We start from the raw sequence: 24,135 nt of genomic DNA on the forward strand, positions 1-24,135 counted from the left end.
CCCTGTAAACCAAGAATCTACTTTCTGTCTCTGTAGATTTGCCTATTCTGGTCCTTTCGTGTATGTACAACTCGACGTGTTTTGAGACTGGCTTAGTTCAATCAGCATGATGTTTTCAAGGTCTCCTGTGCTACAGCATGTATTAGTACTTCATTCCTTTCCTTGGTTGAGTGATGAATACTGCATCATTATCGTACGGATATGCTTCATTCACCCCTCGCTGATAACATGTTTATACTTACTTGGCTATTAGGAGCAATGCCATTATAAACCTTCCCATACATGGTTTTGTGTGGACATATGCTTTCATTTCTCTTGGGCATATACCCAGGATAATCGCTGGGTCACAGGATAATAATTCAACGTTTAGAGAAAATGCCACTGTATTCCACAGCAGCTGCATCAGTTTACATTCCTACCACAAATGCGCCAGGGTTCCGACTTCCTCCACATTGTCGCCAACACTTATTTTCCTTTTTAAGACAGTCTTCCTAGTGTGTGTGCAGTGACATTTCACAGTGCTTTTGGTTTGTACCTTCTCTGATAACTAAAGATGGTGAGCATCCTTTTACATTCTCATCAACTATTTATATTTCTTTTCTGAAGAAATGTCTGCTGGAATCTTTGGCCCATTTTTAAACTCTTTTTACTGCTGTATTGTAAGAATTCTTTTTATATACTGGATACTAGACCCTTAGTAGAGAAAAGAATTGCAAAATTTTTCTCTCATTTTGTGGGCTGTCTTGGTAATTCCCTTTTTAGTTATACTTATCAGTTATGCCAAGTATTAACTACCGAGACACATGTGGTCAATGACCATATACAATTTCTGACCCTTTTTAAAACTTACATTTTGTTTATATCAACCATATTCATTGAAATATGATTTTGTATTAGTTGAATCTAATAAAAATTTGATCTTGTATTTTATTTTCTTTATTTAGTCAGTAGCAGGAATTGAACCCAGAGCCTATGCATGCTAGGCAAGTACTCTTTAACACTGAACTACACCCCAACCCTTATTTCCTGATTTTGACTTTCCATTTCATTTTTCTAGCAATCCATTTTCATTTTATTTTATATAGTCTTGGTCTGTGATATAGATAGTTTAAAAAGCGCTGGCCTAGAATGTTGAGTATCTAGTACTTTTTCCCATGCCAACACTTGACTTACCCTGATTCTGACAGTATTAATGTAAGTGTTTTGCAAACATTCTTCCTTTGGTTCAACAGCCAGTATTTCCCAGTTCTGGGAAAGCTAAGACTCCAAGGTTCAAAGTCAAGATCCAATTTATGTTTTCTTACCTGACAGTATCCACCAATCGTCTTGCAATGCGCTTTCTTCTCTGCAGTCTGAAAACCCAGATTCTACTTATCCCACAAACTGCAGGTTCAGGCACATTTGAACATTGCCAAGCTCTGGGACATTCTTTAGAGCTTGAGGATTCTGGGCCACTTGATTCAGACAAGAGACGGAAGGCCTACAATGATATTCAAAAGCATCTACAGGTGAAAACAGATGAGTTTACATTTCTTTAAAAAAAAAAAAAAAAATACTAAGGATAACAAAACAAACCTATGATATGAAGTTAATCATATCTCCACCAAAAAATATTAAAATTCTTTGATATGTGCGGAATTCTTGTCCATTTAAGTTACAATACTTACAAAAATTAGTGGTGTTGAGATATTCCCCCATTCTAATTCATTCCATATCAGCAGGAAAATTTCCTCTTTTTGATTAAAAGCTCTGTAAAAACCAAACTCATGAAGCACATAAACTTTCCTGATCCTTTCCATGCTAATATGTATATATGATAGCCTAAAGAATTGAAGATTTTCACGTTACCTAGGAAATTTGGTTGACATTTAAATTTTAAAAAGTTTATTTAAAAACAGATTCACAGAGGATCCAAGATGGCGGACTAGAGGGAGGCTGCATTTCTTGTTGCTCCGTAACTCGGGTTTCAAGCAGAGGATATGTTTCTTGGTGAGGCAGTTTTTGCTGCTTATGGATCCCCTGCTGTTTACTCCATTTGTCTACTGCGATCACCTGCAGTCAGTCAGCATATAGACACCTTTTTGAGTGCAGATTGCTCACTGTCAGGCGCCTATCATCCACAATTTGCCTGCCTCTTGCCTGTCCATCGCCTGTCTTTCACCTATCTATCACCCACTGCCCAAGGTTCACCTCCCAATTGTCCGACCACAGTCAGTAAACTGACCACAGACTTTGGATAGTGTAGAAGAATCGACCCACCATTTGACCCAGCTATCCCACTCCTTGGTTTATACCCAAAGGACTTAAAATCAGCATACTACAGTGATGCAGCCACATCAATGTTCACAGCAGTTCAATTCACAATAGCTGGATTATGGAACCAACACAGATGCCCTTCAGTTGATGAATGGATAAAGAAACTGTGGTATATAAACACAATGGAATATTACTCGGCCATAAAGAAGAATAAAATTATGGCATTTGCTGGTAAATGGATGAAGTTGGAAAATATCATGCTAAGTGAAATAGGCCAAGCCCAAAAAACCAAAGGCCGAATGTTTTCTCTGATAAGTGCATGACAATATATTATGATGGGGGGTGGCGGGGGAAAGAGAAGAATGAAGGAACTTTGGATGGTGTAGAGGAAAAAGGGATGGGAGGGGGTGGGGATGGAAAAACAGTAGAATGAAACAGTATTACCCTATATATATGTATGATTACATGCATGGCGTGAATATACATTGTGTACAACCATAGAAATGAATAGTTGTACCCCATTTGTGTACAATGAATCAAAATGTGTCTGTAAAAATAAAAAAAAATTTAATAAAAAAAAAGAAAAAAGAATCACTGGAAACTAGGAAATATTGTTTTATTAAAATCTTATTTCTCCTTAAAAAAAAAAGAGAGAAACTTATGATACAAATATGGGGGGGTTCTTCTTAATCATGGTAAGGATCTTCTGGGTGGGGGGTCTCTGATCTGCTAGCAAAAAATAAAAAAATAAAAATAGATATTCATAAAAAGATGAAACAGTAGTAATGAAGAGGATATATGTGTCCTTCACCCCATTTCCCCCAATGGTTACATCTTCCATAACCAAGAAATCAACTTGATGCAATGTGTGTATATCTATTCTATTTCAATGATATTATATTCATCGAGCTACCACCACAATCAATACAAAGAATTATTGCATCTCCACAAAAGTCTTTCTCTTTGTAGCTCTGTAGAATCAAATCCACTTTCCCTTCCACACACCCCACTCATTCCCAGCAACCACTAATCTGTTCTCCATCTCCATAACTGTTATTTTGAGAAGGTCATATAAATTGAATCACACAGCATGTGACCTTTTGAGATTGGCTTTTTTAACTCAACATAATACTGTTGAGACCTATCCACATGGTTACACATGTCAGTAGTGTACTCCTTTTTATTGCTAAGGAACATTCCATTGTATAAATATGCCATAGTTTTTTAAAAACTATTCCCCTGCTGAATGTCACTTCACTTCCAGGTTTTAGCTAATACAAATAAAGCTGCTACAAACATCCATGTACAGATTTGTATGGACACAAGTTTCATTGAGAAAAAAAGCCCAGGAATATGACTGGTGGGTGATAAGGATAAATATATGTTAGACTTTATAAACTTTTCCCAGAGTGGCCGTAACATTTTACATTCCTACTAAGAACGTATGAGAGATCTAGTTTTCCTGTATCCTTGCTAACACTTGGTATTGTCACTGTTTTTTTAATTAAACTTACCCTTATAGGTATGCATTTAATTGAATTTTAACTACCATCAAGAAAACTGCTTTTGAATGAATGATTTTGGTAGAGAGAAGATTTATGAGTTAGTTTGGCTACGTTTGTCTACTAATCCTATATAAACAGTCTACTTCTTTAAGATCAACAAGGAAAGGGCCTTGATAATGGATAGACAATATAAATAGATATAAACAGTGATCTCCAAAATGTATGGGGGGAGTAAAAATAAAGAGCTTTTATTTGCCACCTAAAGTTGTTAACAGCTTAAAGTGGATTAGAATAAATATGTTTTTGTAAGCTTCATGCTAACCACAGAGCAAAACTCTATAATAGATACCCAAAAGATAAAGAAACCAAAGCGCACTACCATAGAAAAGCATCAAATCACAAAGGAGGAAGAAAGGAACAAAGGATACACAAAACAACCAGAAAACCATTGACAAAATGTCCTAACCTATCAATAATTGTATTATATGTAAGTGGTCTAAATCTGTCTATCAAAAGAGATTGGTTGAGTGAATTTGGAAAAAACAAAAAAAAATCAATACACTATACACTACCTACTTCCAAGTTCATTTTAGGAGGCCAGCATCACCCTGATACAAGGCCAGATAAGACCACTACAGCAAAAGAAAACTGAAGGCCAATATCTCTGATGAACACGTATGCAAAAATGCTCAACAAAACACTAACAAACCAAATTCAACAGCATATTAAAAGAATCATACACCATGATCATCCCTGGGATCCAAGAATGTTTAACTAATAAACATTAGACACCATGTTAGCAGAATGATTGACAAAATAACATATCAACAGATACAGAAAAAGAATGAGAAAATTCAGTGTTGTTTCATGATAAAATTTCTCAACAAATTCGGCAGAGAAGAAATGTACTTCAATACATATTTCACAAGCCCAGAGCTAACATCATTCCCAATGTTTCCTCTTAGGTCTGGAACAAAACAAAATGTCCATTTTTTCTTTTTCTTCTAATTTTTTTGAGATGGAATCTCACTATGTTGCCCAGGATGGTCTTCAACTCATGGGCTCAAGCAATCCTCCCATCCTAGCCCACTGGCTCGGATGTCCAATCTTTTGTTTTTGGATACTAAGGGTTGAACCCAGGGGTGCTCAATCACCAAGCCACATCCCCAGTCCTTTTTCTATATTTCACTAGAGACAGGGTCTCACTGAGTTGCTCAGTGCCTTGCTAAGTTGCTGACACTGGTTTTGAACTGGTGATTCTCCTGCCTTAGCCTCCCAAGCGGCTGGGATTACAGGTGTATGCCACCGTGCCTGGCAAGGATGTCCAATTTTGCCACTTCTTTTCTACATAGTACTGGAAGTTCTAGCCAGAACAATTAGGCAGAAAAAAGAAATAAAGACATCCAAATCAAAAGAAGTTAGTTTCTGTGTGCACAAAACATGATCTTACATATAGAAAGACCCTAAAGACTTCTCCAAAACACTAACAGAATAAATAATTTCAGTGAGAAGTTACTGGACACAAAATCAACATGCTAAAATCAGCAGCACCTCTATACAACAAGAATTAACTATATGAAAAAGAAATAAAGAAAACAACTCCATATACAATAACATCAATAAAACTAAAATACTTAGAAACAAATTTAAATAAGGGAATAAAAGAACCATATACCAAAAACTATAAAACACTAATGAAAGAAATTAGAGAGGACAAACATAAATGGAAAGATATCTCATGTTCATGAATTTGAATATTCTTAAAAATATCTGTATTACCAAAAGTATCCAGATTCCATGCATACTTTGCAATTTTCAGGTGTGCAACAGGCCGAGATATTATCACCCTAAGTGTCTATCAATGAATAAAGAAAAGGTGGGACACATACACAATGGAATACTATTCTGCTAAAAAACAAGATGAAATCCTCTCTTTTGTGGCAACATGGATGAATCCACAGGATATTATGCTGAACAAAATCAGTCAAGCCGAGAAAGACTGATATGGCATGATCTAATTTAAATGTAGAATCTAAAAAGTTAAATTCACAAAAGCAGAGAGTAGAACATGGTTGCCAGGGGCTAAGAGGTGGGGGAGGGAAGTATTGGGGGAAATGCTGTCAAAGGGCACAAAGTGTGATTTATGATTTAGACAAGAAGAGCAAGTTCTGAAGATCTATGGTATAGCATGTTGATTATAGTTAATGTACACCTGAAAATTGCAAATGAGCAGATACTGAATGCTCTCATCACAAAGTGAGGTGATGAATGTTAACTGGTTTGATTTAGTAAATTCTCAAAGTGTTCATATCTCAAAATATCAAATTGTGTGTTGTAAATACATACAATTTTCATTTGTCAGTTATATCTTAATAAAGCTGGTGGATGGAAAGAAAGAATAATATAAATCAGCCATGTTTCTAAAAATATCTAACACAAAAAGAGACTGTTTTCTAGAACACTGCTAATTAGTATCTAAAGATTCTAATTAAGGGGTTGGGATTGTGGCTCAGTGGCAGAGCGCTTGCCCAGTATGTGTAAGACACTGGGTTCGATCCTTAGCACCACATAAAAAAAATAAAGTTATTAAAAAAAGAGATTCTAATTGAGGGACAAGTAGTAACTATTTTGTCAAATACATTAGTCTTCACTAGGCCAGGGTTTAGTAACTTGGGTCTACAGATTTGCTTATCTAAAACGACTATATTTTAAAGTGTGGAAATGACTACATGGACACATCCTTGTACAAGACAAAATGCCAAATATAATGTAAATAAATAACTTCATTTATCCACATGGTCAAGGAAATTTTAATAGGAAGACTCAAGTAGCAGTTGAAATGCTTACAGACTTCTCCTAACTATTTTGTTCAAAAATCATGCCAATAATTTAAGACAAGACATACACCATACCTGTTTGATGGGCTCTGCGATTAAACACCCAGCTACTTTCTTTTCGTCAGATATGAAGAGGAAAGTTTTGGTTTTGTTTGGACATTTGGGAACAACTTGCTGGAAGCCCAACTCATGATCAACAAGTTCTTGGACATCTTCTACCTAATGATTTAAAAACCAAAAGGTGAATTTGTTTTAAAAAGTACAATAGAAACTACATATGTTTATCTATACAAAAATGTATGTTTACTATCATTTTAGCCTTTTTTATCTGTATTTCCTAAATTTTATCTCTATTTCCTAAATTTACACCCTCTCAAAACTTTACTATCGATTCATATGTCTGATACTTTAGAAATAGGTGTTTAAGAACCTATTTATAGATCACTTTCAACAGAAATTCAGAATTCTAGAGTAGATAAGGAATAGGAAGCACCCAAACAGATTTGTTTTAGCTTTATTCATTGTTTGTGCTGGCTTAACACACAACCCAAGAAAAAAATGGTATTAACAACACAAAAACAGACTTGGGTCATTAATTCCTCAATACTGAAAAGCTTAGTTAATTTTTCCAGTGAAGATGAAGAGACAGCTGTATATGTGGTTTCTTTAAGCTCCAACTGACACTCCTTCATTTGTCTTGTATAAACCCCTACTAAAGTCGTCTTTAACCTATCAAGTCCCAAATTTTCAATTCTGTGAATATCTCAATGAAAATGACGCAGAAGCATCAAAATAGGTTGAAATTATAATCTAGAGCTTATTTTATAACTTATAAACTATAATATTAATATTATTACTACTAATTATCAGTAATTATTCACCTATTAGTTTTTTCAAAAGAATAGAACTCCCAAAACATATTTATTTCAAAGTTACCAAAGGCTGTATATTTTTAGGAGTTCCACAAATAGGACAGCAGAACATAACACAGTGGATGCACCAAAGTGGCTCACACATTAGCAGAGTGGTTCATACTTCAACACAGGCTAAGTCTGCGGGCAGTGAGGGAAGAATAAGGATTAAAAAGGGAATGTTCCACACCTTTCTGAGAGCATAAGCTGGATCACGTGGTAGGACCAAGACAATCTTCCCATCCCAAAACTCTGCTACTACCCGTTCTTTTTTCCAGCCCTGGAAAAGGGGGAGCAAAGATTTAATTTATGAAAACAAAAAATATTAAATAATTTGATCTACTGAGAACAGAAACAGAAGTCCAAATAACAAGTGATATAAAAAGGGTAAACTCTAATTAAAAGTAACAATCACGAAAGATTCTTACAAGTGCCCTCAATGGGCTCACCCTCTGTTGGAAGACATGAATATTATTTGTTATAACCAAAAGCAAAGCCAAATAAGGCTTTTGATAGGATCACAGAGAAAGAAATGCCAAATTATTCAGGGTGGGTAGATGGGCAGTAGGCTAAGCTGACTTCCAAACGAAGGCTTAATAAGAGTCTACTGGACTGAGGAAAGACAAATCTAGACAATAAAGGCTCAAGTCTCAAGTGCTTTCTCCTTTCAGCAGCTCATAACCAATGAGCCTTATTTAGCTCTGTAGAAGGACTAAGCACTGAGCTCAGAGGCTACTTCTTGGATAAGGAATTTTTCATCCTCACGTTTCCACCTAAGTGGTCCTGCCCCCATCCCTGTAAGTGCGTAGAACATTACAGGGTGTAGAGTGCTCAGTTATTTGTCTTACACATATTCCCTCAGTGAACCCTATCTTACTTTCACATGTGTGCACTGGTAATTTCCTTTTCTGCCCCTTTGCTTGACAGACCACAGGTTTACCACTTCAGTCTCAATCTCCAGCACTGTGCTTCAGCAGGTGGACCCAGTGCTTAACCCAACAATGTTAAAGCTATGTGGCACTTGATATGGTTTTTTTAAAAACCTTACTAAGATTTCAGTAAGCATAATGGGGAGGGTGGCCATTTCAAGGTAAAATCACTAACCAAATAAACAAAGGTGCAGAAAACAGCAGTGTGTTGTGACTGACCAAGAGTAGAATATTTAGGATACATTTAATAAAGGATCCACATGCAGAAAACTACCAAACCTTTCTGAAAGATGTAAAAGACATGAATTAACAGAGGTATACCAAGTTCCTGAATTGGAGGACTCATCACAAAAAAAACAGCATAACAATTTCAATCAAAATCCCAACAGGTTTTTTATTTGGGGAAAACTTGATGATAGGCCCATTTTATAATTTGGAAGAGTAAATGTGTAGGAAAAGTTCGCATTTTTAAAGAAAAGAATAAAAAAAGACTTACCTGGTCAGATATCCAGTGTATGAGGTTACATTTGAAAGAGTATAGGACTGGCAAAGAACACTACTCACTAGCAGGCCATTTATATGTGGGAATTCAGTATACATTAAAGGTGGCATTGCTAATCAGTAGAAACATGAACTAGCCTAACAATGCTGGGACACTTAGCAATCCTTTAGGGAAAAACAAAGTTAAGTTAGGATCCATCTTTAATACTACATCTTAAATATTCCCAATGCAGTAAAGATATGCACATAGAATTTATAGCTATATAACTATTTTAAGAAAATATAGGAAAAACTTTTATGAATCTTGGAATCGAGAATGACATTTCTGACTCAAACTCAGGTCACAAATTAACTAAAAAAATTAATGACAACGAATAGGCTAAAAATATTTTTAAGCATGAAATATGGGGTGGGGTGGGAGAAAAGAAAAAGAAAAAGGGATGCATAAAGATGAAGCCAAAGATAGGATGTGTCTGAACTACAAAGGTGCTTGATTGAGAGGTGAAAGCTTCCTCTCAGGAGGAAAAAAAGCCTGGAGAAGTGTGGAAAGGTTGTTTTGCTAAGGTGTTCTGTAAAGAAGAAACTTACATGAAGAGGGAGAGAGCGATCTCCTTTAGTCTGAGTTTTATATCTTGACTGTGGAACTCTGCTCAACAGTCAGGGATGAGGACGTAAAGTATTTCTTCAACCCAGAACAATGTTCACCTTAGACTGGGACTGTATGTTTGAAACTGTACTATAAAAGCTAACTGCGGGTGGGGTGTAGCTCAGTGATAGCAAACCTGTCCACCATACATAAGGCCCTGGGTTCAATTTCTAGCAATGGAGGAAAAAAAACCAAAAAGCTAACTTTTTAATAGTGTCAGTCTCTCAAATTTTACAGAGAAGAAAACTGTAGACAATGAAATATTTATTGATATATAGACTTTTCAATATTAAATGGACAGAAATGTCTCTTTCAAAGCAGTTTATTTTCAGAACAAATTGCAAGGTTATCTTTGACTCACTGTATATTTGATTCCCTCCAGAAATCTGTGGTGATACTGGACATGCTGCATTTCATCTTCAGGGTTGGAAGCAGTATAGATCATGCCACAAGATTTACAGATAGTAGCACCAAAATGTTTCTGACCTGCATCCTGCAATTGAAGGGGGAGAAGAAACCAAAGCAGAATGAAGATACCTAAAAATGCAATGAACTGATCAAGAAATAGAATTTTCTCTTTGAGTGGACAGTGTAAAACCACAATTCTTTACTAGACTCATATTTCTAAGGAATAAGATTAAATTACAAAACAGTTAAAATGAAGGATGGAATTTTTTTTACTCTTTTTTGATCCTGGGGATTGAACATAGGAGCACTCTATCACTGATACACACTCCCAGCCCTTTCTACTTTTCATCTTGAGACAGGGTCTTGCTACATTGCTGAGGCTAGCTTGGAACCTGCAATCCTGTCTCAGCTTCCCCCACTTTGCAGGGACTACAGGCGTGCACTGCTGTGCCTGACTAAATTTCTTTTTTTTTTTTTTTTTTTCTTTTTTTGCAGTACTGGGGATCCAGGGCCTGGTGCTTGCAAGGCAAGCACTCTACTAGCTGAGCTATCTCCCCAGCCCCTGACTAAAATGCCTTTATTCTTAAAAGAATACAAAAAAAATTTTCCCCAGGAGTTGATAAATAAATAAATATAAAAGTTCAGGAAAAGCACAGATAAGTATGTAAATATAGGGAAGTCAGGAACGGTCAATGTCACAATCAGCAAACTCACATCTCTAATAAGTACTGTTTAATGCCACTGAAAATCCCAGGCTCTGAATTGTCTCATACAGTGGTTGGCAAACTTTCTCTATAAAAAGTCAGACATAAATATTTTATAAGGACACACATGGTTGATTATACTCTGCTCTTTTTCCAAACCTATAAAAATGAAACAACTATTTTTAGCTCACAGGTCATTGCCTGTGACCAGTTTGCCAAGCCAAGATCTAACTTAACATACCTATTCCCATTAAATCTTTTATTGATCAACAATTTTTCTTACTTGGAGACAACTTATTCATCAGCCTTCCACTAAAATTCTAGCATTGCCCAACATTATCGGTTCAGGTTTATTGATGAGTATTAAATGTTATACAACAAAACTGACATTTACAAAATCCAGGATATCTATAACCCAAGATAACTATGCTAAGACAAAAGTATGACTTCTGGTTCTACATGCAAAAGCCATATATGAGGAGCTTTGTTTCAAATTTACTCACAATGATAAGCTGGTCATTTGTTTCTTTATTTGTATCTCTGGTATTCAGATTTTTCTGTGTATTGGTCTGTTTTGAGAAATTAGTACAGCTGATGGATCCCACAGAAGACTGTTCTTCAGCTAGAGATCTTAAAATGGAAAGGTGATACACATTACATAATGATGAGATACCTGAGTCCCAGAAATGTAATCCATGGAACAGAACTAGTAATGGCAATGTTAAGACTTAATCTTAGTATCTATCTTCAAGTCCAAGGACCTTTACTCTCCAATGCCAGATGCCATGTGCAGAATCACTTTAGAAATTGACTTTACTTTGCTTCATCAAATCCTAAGGTAATATTTACCCATGTAAGAATAAAGAAATCCCTGGGCTTCCACAGCAAATAAGTGGACCCTAAAACTGAATTTCACAGACCAACAGGCAACCACAATCACCAGTGTTATTAGAATCCAACAACTTTTTACTTGGGCACTTTTCCTCATGCTAAGAGCAGCATCCCAGTACTATGAAACTTTTAAGAAAAAGAAACTTTATTTTTAGGTAGATGTAGTTGAAGCTATCTTTAAGCATTAGGGAAGAATGTTGGGATTTGGTTCATGAGGTTGTAAACTGGAAGCCCTCAAACCAAATTCCACAAACTAGATACATTTTGGTTGTCTCATGTGGTATTCAAAGCTTTGGATAAGCTACCAATATTTTTAAATCTAGAGAGTTCACTTAAAATGTGTATTCCAATATTTAAGAGACACTAAAAGATCACTAGTTCTCTATTCCTCTGAAGAATCTACTAGGCTGGGTGTGGTGGTGCATGCCCCAAATCCCAGGCACTTAGGAAGCTGAGGCAGGAAATGGCAATTTCAAAGTCAACCTCAGCAATTTATCGAGGCCCTCAGTACAATTATTCAATACATTAAAAAGGGTTGGGATGTATCTCAGTGGTTAAGCATTCCTATGTTCAATTCCCAGAACTAAAAGAGAAGAAAAAAAAATCTACTAGTTGGAGTCAAACAGCACTTGGGTTTTCAAGTGAGGCATGCACTTTCCAATTGCTCCCTATTCCTGCCCAACCTGTCTAGGTCTACAGGTATTGAATTTGAGCTTAATGAAATGATTCTGGTTTTCAGGGACCAAAATGTGTAGAAATTGCCAAAGAGTAGAAGTAAAAGCAAATTGGCAAGGGGAAAAAAAAAATAAAATGCCCAAAGCAAAAAGTTCAAACAAGAAAATTTGAAAAATAAGAAATTGGAAAAAAACTAATGTTTATTTAAGTCAAGCTGCCCTGTTATCATTTGAAAAGGTGGCTTTCAAACTGACTGTGACAAACCTATGACAACAAACTAATTTTACTTCACAATTAGTACAGACACATAGCTAAAAGGGTTTCACTAAAAACACTCACTATATGATACAGTATTCCAGTAAAAAAATGCTGGATATGACATTCTTAAGTGGGTGTGACAAACTATTAAATGGGTTGCTACCTACATTATGAAAAACATTTGCCAGGTCAACTAGGCCAGCGGCCCTTGCGCCTTACGCAACCTTTGCTATGTAGCTCAATTCTCCCTGGCCCTCCGTGCTGATCGAGATCTCTTCGTTTCTGTTTTAGCAATTGTATTATACTTATCGTGTGTACTTAAAGTCCTTATTGTATTTATTTGTTTCAATGCTTGTCCTCTTCCAACTATAGTTTCCTTGATAGCAGGACCATATTTATCTTTACATCTCCAAAACTTAAGAATAAGTTAAACGCCACATAGTAGATACTTCCTAACTGTTTGTTAAATAAACAAATAAAACAAAAATAAAAAGACAAAATGTGAGACTGTGTAGCTGGAGAATCTACAGTCTACCTGAAGTAATAGATTAAACCACAAGTAATTGCTGATATCTGACATTCTGGAGCCTACAAAAAGAGTAATTTCACATGATTCAACCAATAGTGTCCTAGTAACTCCTCCTGTTAGATTAAATTAGTTTATACTTTTATCAGCTGATTTTGATAAGTCTTCCATTCTCCATGGATCATGAAAGAAGACAACACAGGTGAGAAAAGGAAAAGATGAGAAGAACTATGAACATGGCCTTTGATGGGGAAAAGTTGCTTACCCACACAAATCGGAGGCAATTTAAGGTAAGGTGCTCTAAGGGTAGGAAGACTTAGCCAGGAAGTTCCTTGCTGAACATCTAGGTATTCATCATTGAATGGGGAGAGAAGAATCAAAGCAGCTTAGGAAGAGATGTCCAGAGACAGGAAATGTCTTTATTCAGAGTCCTTCACCTGTCATGCCCTCTACCTGCCCATGCCTTTCCTCACTGCAGTGTTTAGATCTGAAGAGATCTGACGAAAACTTCAGCTCTGGTCAGTCCTCTATGAAATGGGATAATAATGGTTTCTATATTATGAGGCTATAAATACACATTAAAAATTTAACTATTAATATATTATCACCTAGGGAAGGCAATATAGTCTAATGGGATTTTGATTCAGGTGTTTTCTAGTCCTATCTAGCACCTAATAGCAGTGCACTGTGGCTAAGTACTAAGTTTCCTCAGCTAAAAAATGCAATTAAAGCCGGGCAGTGGCACATGTCTGTAATCCCAGGGGCTAGGGAGGCTGAGGAAGAAAGATTGTGAGTTCAAAGCCAGCCTCAGAAAAGCATGGTGCTAAGCAACTCAGTGAGAACCTGTCTCTAAATCAAATACAAAGCGCCCCTGAGTTCAATCCCAGTAGCCCCCTGCCCAAAAAAAGGAATTAATAACCTACAACAAACTAGTATTTACTAGTTTTTACTAGTAGTATTTACTACTAGTTTGTTGTGGATATAAACAGACAACAGATATAAACAACTTATTATGGGTTATAATTATAATGGTAACAATTATTATTGCTCAAATCTATGAACACCTTTTCTCTCTCTCAACTCTAAAATCTTTTGACATTTCTGAGGAGCTGATTTCATTTCCTGTTCTTAATATTATTCTCCTATTCCCATAACAGTGGGAAAAAAAGTACTCTCCAAATTAAGTAGCATAAGAAAAAAAGTCCTACATAACTAAAATACAACTAATAAAACTTGGATCAAAATAATAACAATTCCTACCTTTTTGTATTGATTGAAGATACACTGAAGATGGGATAAACGATGGACTCTGGAGAAACTGGCAAGAAAAAGAAAAGGCAATAATTTGTATTACCAAATAAAATCAAAGCTTTAAATCGTAAGATTTTTAAAGGTTAATAAGACCAAAATATTCATATTACTTGACCTCAAAACTTAACTACAATCAAGATAGCATGTACTGGCAAAAGAAGACAAATGGATGGGACAAAATAGCCCAGAAATATATCCACAGATAGAGTCAACTGAATTTTGACGAGGAGGCAAGGGTAATTTAAAAGAGAAAGGAAGCCGGGCACATTGGTACACACCTATAATCCCAGCATCTCCTGAGGCAGGAGAACTGTGAGTTCAAAAGCCAGCCTCAGCAACTTAGTGAGGCCCTAAGCAACTCAGCGAGACCCTGTCTCTAAAGTAAAATATAAAAAAGGGTTGGGGATATGGCTCAGTGGTTAAACACCCCTGAGTTCAATCCCTGGTTACCCCCCGCCCCCCAAAAAAGGAGAGTCTTCAACAAATAGTGCTAGAACTGGACATCCATGTGCAAAAAATTACACATAGACCTTATGTGAAAATTAACTCACATAGATCACAGATCTATATTTTATAAAATATAAAAGGGGAGATGAAACCCCTTGGCTCTGGATTAGAGTTGGGGACAGCAATACGAACTTATGCTAATGTGTACAGATGGAGACATACTGACAGAATCATAGGTATGTCCAAAGAACTTAGAATCAGCATACTAGAGTGATGCAGCCACATCCATGTTCACAGCAGCTCAATTCACAACAGATAGATTGTGGAACCAACTGAGATGCCCTTCAATTGATGAATGGATAAGGAAACTGTGGTATGTATACACAAAGGAATATTACTCAGCCAAAAAGAATAAAATTAAGGCATTTACTGGTAAATGGATGAAGTTGGAAAATATCATGCTAAGTGAAACAGACCAAACCCCCAAATCTAAAGGCCAAATGTTTTCTCTGATAAGTGGATGACAATGAATATCAAGGGGGAGTGGGGAGAAGAATGAAGGAACTTTGGATGGTGTAGAGGAAAATGGGGCAGGAGCGGGTGGGAAAGATAGTAGAATGAGACAGACAGTATTACCCTATGTGTATGTATGATGACAATGAATGGTGAGACTCTACTGTGTACAACCACAGAAATGAAAAGTTGTACCCACTTGTGTACAATGAATCAAAATGCAGTCTGTAAAAATAAAAAAAATTAAATAAGAAAATTAAAAGAAAAAAATGGAAAACAATGAAAAATAAACAAATAAAAAGAATTATAGGTATGTACATATTCTAGTACATTTAGTAGCAATGAGCACACCCAGAGTCCAGATCTTGTTTTCTACCACTGTGCTACATCCCTAGCCCTCAGATCTTGGTTTCTAAATGCCTTCTCCAATCAAAGTAACCAGGTTTTGTGGAGAACTTGATTCTAATGCTGGAGTCGGTAGGGAAAATACAAGAAGACCCTACGGCATCTTTTAATGTCAGGAAATAAGGAAGTGCTTAAAAGACAAAAATATAAGACATGCCAAAGAGAACCAACCTAAGAAAAGATGCCAAAGGCCAAAGATGAATAATTTGAGCCCCAAAATAATGTAGCGGATTTAAATCGAAAATGTAAAATATTCATGAATCTATGATATCTATCCATTAGTTTATTTAAATGATTGGATATACAAACTGAGAAAAGACAATTCTTCCTTACAGTAGAATTTCAAATAATATCCCTATTTTCTCCCTCCAAAAAGTGGAGCTTAATCCTCACTGCCTCCTGAAACGGGAGGTTAGACTTAGTGACTAACTTCCAAAGACGAGAATATGGAAAAGAAAAATAGTAATGTTACAGTGGAGAAATCTGGCAAACAGGACCCGAACCTAGTGATGAAGACTACAGCACCAGTGATGTGATGTGGCTATCATGCACCCCTGCTATGTTGGCAAAAAACAAACTTTAACTTTGCACTGAAAAATACTCAGTGCTCACTCATCCTCCATAAATAAAGCCCAGGTAGGTGAGTCTGATCTGTTCTGGTAAGTTACTTCACCCAAGTCATTCCTTCATCTATAGAATGGGCATAACAGAATCTGTATCCTAGGGTTGTAAGAGAATACAATAATACACTCTTGTTAGTAATAAATTTTAGGCATTGTATAATACTTCTATGACTTTTTCCATATCCTTTTCTATCTGTATGATTTTTATTCACTAAAAATTTTTCTTTAAATTGACTTAGACAATATACTGCAAGTAATTTATTTTAAAAGAAGAACGAATATTATAAATAGAAGCCATTATTTTTCTGTTATAGGTTCTATTAATGCTAGGAGCACAATTAATGGGAAACACTGAATTTCTACTACTTATTGTCTAGTACAAATTCAGCACTCAACAAATACTAGTTTTTAACTTTATGTCTCAGAAGTAGCAGAGTGAACAATTATTCTATATATCATTAGATCTTCTAAGGGATATTGTAACAGATTATACTTTATTTTTATTTTCTTCTTATAGCCAACATGTATTTTAATTTACTTTCAAATCTACAGATATAACCAATGAAATGAAATTACCAAAAATTTGTTTGGTAAAACGCTAATTAATTTCTTTATATACTCATAGTTTAGTAAATAGTTTAGTTCAGCAATGACACTAAGTTTCAGAACTAAGAGGAATTTAAAAATCAAGATTAACACTTTATTTTAGAGATTCTCTCCCAGATCTAATGGTGAACAAGCACTAGACCTACACAAAAGCCAAGGATTTGTGATGTTCAATTTTAGTGTCACTTCTATGGTTTAGAGAGTTCTGCTTACAATGAGGTCCATCCCAGTTACAAATAATAACACATCATTTTACTCATTTCTACTATTTTGGGTAGAAGACAAGGTATGACTTTAGTATGAGAACTCCACACCCTATAAAGCTCAAATAATTTGACCACAGTCATTTAAGTATTCAATTTTTTTTATTTATAGTTTTAACCTAATATCTCCTGTCTCCTGCTTTTTGAAACATACTGCACTACTTGACCACAGAAAATAATGCCAGAGATTTAAAAAAAACAAAAAACAAAAACAAAAAACCCCAAAGATACTAATAAGAGGCACATTAGGAAAAAAAAAATCCAGAAAATATTTTATATAAATTTCATGACACATATAATGAAGATTATAAGTAGCTAAACTCATCTGAAAAATTTTCTCTTACTTACTTGTCTTGTTCTCACCAAGAGAATCTTCTGAAGAAAAATGCTTATTTTCATCAAGTTTATATTCTTTTGAAGAAACTACTTCACCTGATGAATCCTGAAAATAATGAACAAGAAAATCTATAATTCTTAGTTGTTTCCTATTTAGTGAATGGATCCCAACAAATGTTCCTAAAACAAATTAGTTCATTATGAATTGCACTACATAAAGTGATTTTAAGTCCTCGATATTCAGTCTATTTTTAGAAAATTTCCTCTTCGTTCATTAAATATATATATAATCTTTTTAAAGTCACAGTATAGGGCTGGGATGTAGCTCAGTGGTAGATCCCTTTCCTAACATAAGCACAGCCCCCCCCACACACACAAAAACAAATAACTAAAAGTCAGAGTATACATATTATAATTTGTCATCCTTGTCAAAAATGTATTATTCTCCCAGATAAAAAAGATGTCTGGGGGCTGGGGAGATAGCTCAGTTGGTAGAGTGCTTGCCTCGCAACCACAAGGCCCTGGGTTCAATCCCCAGCACCGCAAAACAAACAAACAAACAAACAAAATGATGTCTGTTTTTTTTTTTTTTGGTACTAGGGATTGAACCCAGGGATGTTTAACCACTGAACCACATCCCCAGCCCTTTTTTTTATATTTTATTTAGAGACAGGGTCTCGCTGAGTTACTTTTTAAAAATATACGTTCTGTACTCCAAAATTTCTAGAATAACCTACTCCATCAATAACCAGCTAGAACGAATGAACAAAACTAACACGCTTACACTCTAGAAAAATACTCCCTGAAGCAGAAAAAGGAAGAAGGCTCATCTTTCTACCCTGCCTCCAAATTCTTTACCCTATCTGGCTTCATAAAAGCAGTCTTCCAACCAGCAACTAAGGAGGCCAAGGCAGGAGGATCACAAGTTTGAGGCCAGCCTTAGCAACTTAGCAAGGCTAGGGCCTTGCAACTAAGTGTGCCTCTGATTCCAAAAAAAAGGGTGGTGCAGGGGGGACTGGAGATGTGGCTCAGTGGTAAAGTGCCTCTGGGTTCACTTTCCACTACTGGGGCAGCAGGGTGCCTTCCAAACCATCAAGAAAATCAAATTTTGTTTAATGATGTCATGTTATTTACAATGAAATTTGTTTAAAAGCCAGCTTTTTAAAAGTGATATATTTAGCTTTCTTTACCTTCATTAAATCCTCCTCTTTACTTTTTGCACTCAGCTCCATATTCAACTTCTGTTCTAGTAACAAGCATTCTGGCTCTTGACTTTTCACAGAAGTGTTTCTTTCACATATAGTCTCAATCTCAGACTCTTTAACCACTTCTGGTTTATTTTTTTGGGTAAGTTCCAACGATGGCTTATTTTCCAGAGGCAATTTTCTAAGAGAAAGTTTTTTTCTACTAACAAAAAATGCTGCTCCACCCTGAAGTGTAACTTGAGGCTTTATTTTTTGGCTTAGAACCCGAGGAGCATTTGGGTTATTTTCAGCTAAAAAACAATTATTCTCTTTTTCCACAACTGGCTTATAGGATATCCGATTTTGCTTGGAATGTTTAGAATTTCTTGATATAGGCTTGATGTGCTTATAACTTGGTTGATACTTAGCAGTTAAACTCTTCTGTGTTTTTTTGTTTCTCTTCTTGGTGCAGACTGGTTTTCCCTGCATTTTTTCTGTTATTCTGGGAAAAGATTTATCTTCATTATTAGGTTTTAGATAAGTGGATCTACTTTCTCTTATCAGCTTTCTCTCCAGTGGATTAAGGTACCACTTATCTTTATTGTAAAAAGATACAGTGGATACAGCAGATTTAAATGGTGAGCTGTGATTTGCAGATGGCAATCTACTTTTTTTAGTTGTCTTGAGTGGACTTGAAATGAAATGGCCATGTTGAGAAAAACATAACTTTTCTTCATTTTTATCACTGTTTAGACAAGTGTGCTTTTTATTTGGTGATGGAAACAGATGTTCAGTAAAGTCCATAATTAATTTCTTTGAGGAAGATAAGCTATGAAAAGAAACAAAGTTCATTGATAAGTTCATTATTTTGCTTCAAAACTTACATAAATACTGGTAAGTAATAAATTTGTACCTACAGGTCATATTAAAAAAAAAAAAATACATCCCTCTAAGCCACTCATACAGAGTATCTATTAGATTAACAGGATTCTCAAATTATTACACTATTGAAGTAGTTTCCCAAATGTTCATGAAACTAAATTTGTTTCTAAAGAAGCCTTGATATATATGTACATATGTAGTGTTTCAAAATTGATTTCTATGTTTAGGCCATATACAAATTATAGCCCATATATTTTACTTAATTTGCTATGAGTCCCCTCCTCCCCCAAGTAATTATTTCTCTTAATAAGCAATCCCTTGCATTTTCTGTGGGGAGTAATTTGTATCTCTGATATGGCATTTAAATAAGTACCAAGAACAGTATCCCTCCTACACACAGGGAGATGCCCAGTGGATGCCTGAGACTGCGGATGGTACTGAATTCTGTATATACCATGTTTTTCGTATACACACATACCTGTAAAAAATTTATTGTATAAATTAGGCACAATAAGAGATTAACAATAAAACAGAACAATTATAACAATATACTGTAATAAAACTTATGTGAATATGGACCTTCCCTCAAAACATCTTACTGTACTGTGCTCACCTTTTCCATTTAACATTTTCAGACAACACTTGACTGTAGGTAACTAAAATCTTGGAAAGCAAAGCCACAGACAAGGGGGGAAGAATCACTGTACACAGATTTTCTGGCACAGTTTACAGATGAGCCTCTACTTTGAGCAAAACATTAGTTAGAAGTGAATGTTAGAAGATTTATCATACATTTTAGCCACGGAAAACAATACTCTCTCAGGCTGGGGATATAGCTCAGTTGGTAGAGTGCCTGCCTCCCAAGCACAAGGCCCTGGGTTCAATCCCCAGCACGGCCAAAAAAAAAAAAAAAAAAAAAAAAAAACCTAGTCCCTCCAAAAGAACTAAATAATTCATTTTAAAAAGTTCACTGTATTTCCAAAGTAGAATTGGGATAGAAAACATTATTATAATGAAAAAGGGCAGATTAATAGAAGAATGGAAATTTTGGGGAATAGGAGAACAATACAGTGGATTTTTCTTTTTTAAGAATTTCTACCCATAGGATGAGACTCACCTGTCACAGTTCAAAGAATGCCGCTTCCTCTTCCTTGGAGTAGAAGTTGCCATCTTAATTGAACCTAAAAGCAATGAAGCCAATTCTAGTAACCAAATTCATCAAATGAGCATATCAATCACTGTCAAAATTAAACTTCAAAAGTCTGAAAAAGTTTTCAGGTAAGTAATGATCTACAAAAATCCAACAAAAAGATTTTTTTTTTTTAAATCATGAATTTTAAAAGGCAAATTACTTTAATAAAGGTTTAAACCATGAATTTTAGAGAGAGAGAATATTACACCACAGTAGGAAATAGAGATCACGTTTCAAGCTGGAACCTACCAAGTAGAAAAGTTTTTACTCTAATTCATGACACTTTCTCCCTTAAGTCATCTGATTAATTCATAAAATTTAAACACCCTAGGCCTTCCCTGACATTGCTCTTTCCCACTGTTTAGTTCTCTGCTTCCATTGCACCGTATACTCCTTTAATAATCCATTTATCCTATTTCCTGTTAACCATCCCAATAGCCTATGCGTTCGCTGAGGGCAGAGACCGACTGTCATTTTTCATCAGAGCCCGGTAAGGAATTGGGTGAAGCTGGCCCACCGACTCGGGAGGCTGAAGCAAGAGGATCTCAAGTTGGAGGCCAGCCTGGGCAAATGAGCGAGGTTCTCCGCTCACTTAGACCCTGTCTCAAATTTCTGTTAAAATTTAGAGGGCTGGAGGTGAGGCTCGGAGGTAAAGCGCCCGCGTCCAAGCCCCACGCCGAGGGCGGGGTGGGGCGAAGCACCGTCCTCCCGCGTCTGCGGGCCGAGAACCCGGGAAAGCCGCGCGCCCCGGCTTCCAGGCCCCGACCCCGCGAGTGCTGCGTGCGACCTCTGCAGCGGAGGTCTCGGGGCTCCGCGAGGCTCCCTGCCTCCCCTTCCTCTGCACCAGGCGGAGCCACCCCCCAATTACACCTGCGAGACGCGAGAGCCGGAAGACAGAAGAACCGAGTCCGCGACGCACGCCCGGTGTGCTCCAAGGAGCGCCGCGCCGGGGCCGAGCGCGGAAAGGTAAGCGAGCCCTCTCCGCGTCCTGCCCGCAACGCCACCGAAAACGCAGGCGTCGCAAGAGGGAGGCCGGCGCCCGCCGGCGCGGAGAACGCCCGGGCCTCCGGCCTCCAGCCCGCCGACCGCCCGGCCCAGAGCGAAGGCTCTTCGACATTCACCCCGGTGTTCCGCAGAGCTCCCGGCTCTCCTTCAGCCGCTACCCTCGCAGCGGGGACCCGCGCCCAGGCCCGGGGACCTCTCCTCAGCCCGGCAGTGGTCCCAGGAGCGCATTCAAATTAACGCGCGCCCGTGCAGCAGCCACTGCTGCGTTCCGATTCGTCGCCGCTCAGCGCCGCCAGGACGGGCTCGATGATTGGTCGCTCCCTAGTCCTCACCCCGCCCGCCAAGGAGGCTGTCTCCGGGATTCTCCCGCCCTTGGGAAGCAAAGCGCTCTCTTCTCAGGGAAACCACGCCTCCCTCAATCCCTTGAGGCAACGGGGCGTTCCATTTTCGGGCCTCAGCGAGATGCATTGTGGGAATTGTAGTTTTAGACCCGTTGAGGGCGAGGTTAAAAAAAAAAATCCTGGAGTTACTTAGTGGAAGTAGCTTTTGTAATCGCTCCAAGACTTTCGAGGCACATATTTTTCGCACTTGAAGTTTGAGCATTGGTTTCACCTTTTTTAAAATTTAGTCTAGGTTCCTATTTCACTTTTTTATTCAAGTTAAATTTACAAAATCCGATCAAGGTACGAATATCTACTTTCCAGGCATTCTTAAATGTTTGTGTCACTAGTTCGTAAACTTAAATAATGTGAAGAATTGTCAAAAATGAAAATTACAAGAAATTTAATTATGAATTTTATTGACTTTTATTCATGATTCATGAATTGGGCAGCCTCCATCCTACAAAATAGAATGAAAACTATCATTGGGCAATAGCAGAATAATGGGTTTTGAAAGGTAAAAACAAGGATATAGAACAAGAGGAAAATACTGGTGAACACCAGGTTACCTCAAGTTCTTTTTTGTAAGGGTTAAAGTAGAGGCAACATTCTTTTTGCAGAATCAGGTAGAAGGGGGTCTCCTGTTTTCAGGAAAGACTCCTGTGTTTTGAGATCTGAGTCCTTAAAGCTTCAGTTTCCGTCACATTTAGCATGTGTAACTTCATTTTGGTTTGATTCCGTCTTTTGGGGCCTAGTGAAGAAGCTTAGCCCAAAACAATGGCTTTTCAGAATTTTTGCTTATATGAGAATAGAATTAATCAAATCAAAACTGAATTCTATGGGTGCTTTACATAAATGATTATCCCCACTTAAAGTAAGAGGACTTCTGAGGTTCAGAGGTTTGGAATTTGCCCAGTCTCATAGGTAATAGACTTTAGATTTAAATGCAGAATAGTCTGAGTCCAAACCTCAGGAGGCAATATGAGTATCAATAACAATTCATTTGAGTGATCACCACATTCTAAACCCTTGATGCCTATTAACTTATTTAACCCTAGCAAAATATCCCTAGTTAATTACTGTTATAATCACATTTATTTGGAAGATGAAAGTGAAGCACAGAGAGTTTAATATGCCAACATGCACCTTACAAGTAGTCGAGCTAGAAAGAGATTATGTTGAAGTTAAGTTGTTAAATTATCTTTTTTAAAGCCTGAGGAATTTATTCAGGACAGTTGTGAGAGGTTATGCTCTGTGGCAGAGAGATTGAGCTCAACTCCAAATATAGCATGGGCTGTATCCATTATGGGCAAGTAGAGTTTATAGCCAATACGCAGGGTGGAGGTCAGCGGATAGAAAATTACTAACAGGATACATCAGGGGCAGGGGGGATTGTGGCTAAACTGCCCTAATAGGATTCTTGCTCTAGACAGGCCTAGGTGATCAGAGATCATCTGGGAGATGGTGGAGGATGAGGAACCTGATCCAACATTGGGAATGAGGGCCAGGAAGTTCCGAATAAACTGACTTAAAAGAGGTCTTTTCTAAATCTGGATTTTATAAGGAAGTGCACAGATGGGCCTACCAGGATTCAGAAATTTAAAGTTTGGCGAAGGAACGTGGGTTCATTTAAAATGCAATGAACTCCTATTAGGCACCAAGCTGTGTGATCAGCATAGTGACCCCTTGCTGTGAAAAAAGGCAGTTTCTGCTTTCGTGGAGCCCAGGGCGGCAGATAAAATCCATAACTATTCCTCTAGACACGCCTGCGCACCGGATGTAGGCTCTGAAAATAAGCTCTGCCAATAGCCTTTTTCCTTTACGACTTTAAAGACGACAGAGTTTTCCAAGCACAAGTTTTTCTGGCTCCTTCCTCTCTTCCTCTACTCTTCGGTGACTGGCACCCCGTCGATACAGCGACGCCGCGCCAGGATTAAAGAT

General features: G+C 37.2%; 1 protein-coding gene across 2 annotated transcripts in view; it reads right to left on the reverse strand.

The window, feature by feature from the left end:
* The window catches only part of ESCO2 (establishment of sister chromatid cohesion N-acetyltransferase 2), a 31,359-nt gene extending 9,278 nt beyond the window's left edge, over positions 1–22,081 (reverse strand). Inside the window, exons 1-10 of one of the 2 annotated variants that reach the window (XM_079140589.1) lie at positions 21,931–22,081; positions 20,735–20,798; positions 18,742–19,564; positions 17,564–17,657; positions 14,308–14,365; positions 11,201–11,327; positions 9,947–10,078; positions 7,700–7,789; positions 6,674–6,817; positions 1,305–1,480 (exon numbers count right to left, since the gene is read on the reverse strand). In XM_079140589.1, the coding sequence (XP_078996715.1) occupies positions 1,305–1,480; positions 6,674–6,817; positions 7,700–7,789; positions 9,947–10,078; positions 11,201–11,327; positions 14,308–14,365; positions 17,564–17,657; positions 18,742–19,564; positions 20,735–20,787 (1,697 nt within the window). In that variant the 5' untranslated portion in view covers positions 20,788–20,798; positions 21,931–22,081. Of the gene's footprint in view, positions 1–1,304; positions 1,481–6,622; positions 6,818–7,699; positions 7,790–9,946; positions 10,079–11,200; positions 11,328–14,307; positions 14,366–17,563; positions 17,658–18,741; positions 19,565–20,734; positions 20,799–21,930 lie in introns of those variants that run through there. The other variant, XM_079140588.1, reaches the window with a different exon arrangement.
* Positions 22,082–24,135: the final 2,054 nt, after the last annotated feature.

Source organism: Sciurus vulgaris (genome assembly GCF_902686455.1).
Source record: "Sciurus vulgaris genome assembly, chromosome: 5".
Lineage (NCBI taxonomy): Eukaryota > Metazoa > Chordata > Mammalia > Rodentia > Sciuridae > Sciurus > Sciurus vulgaris.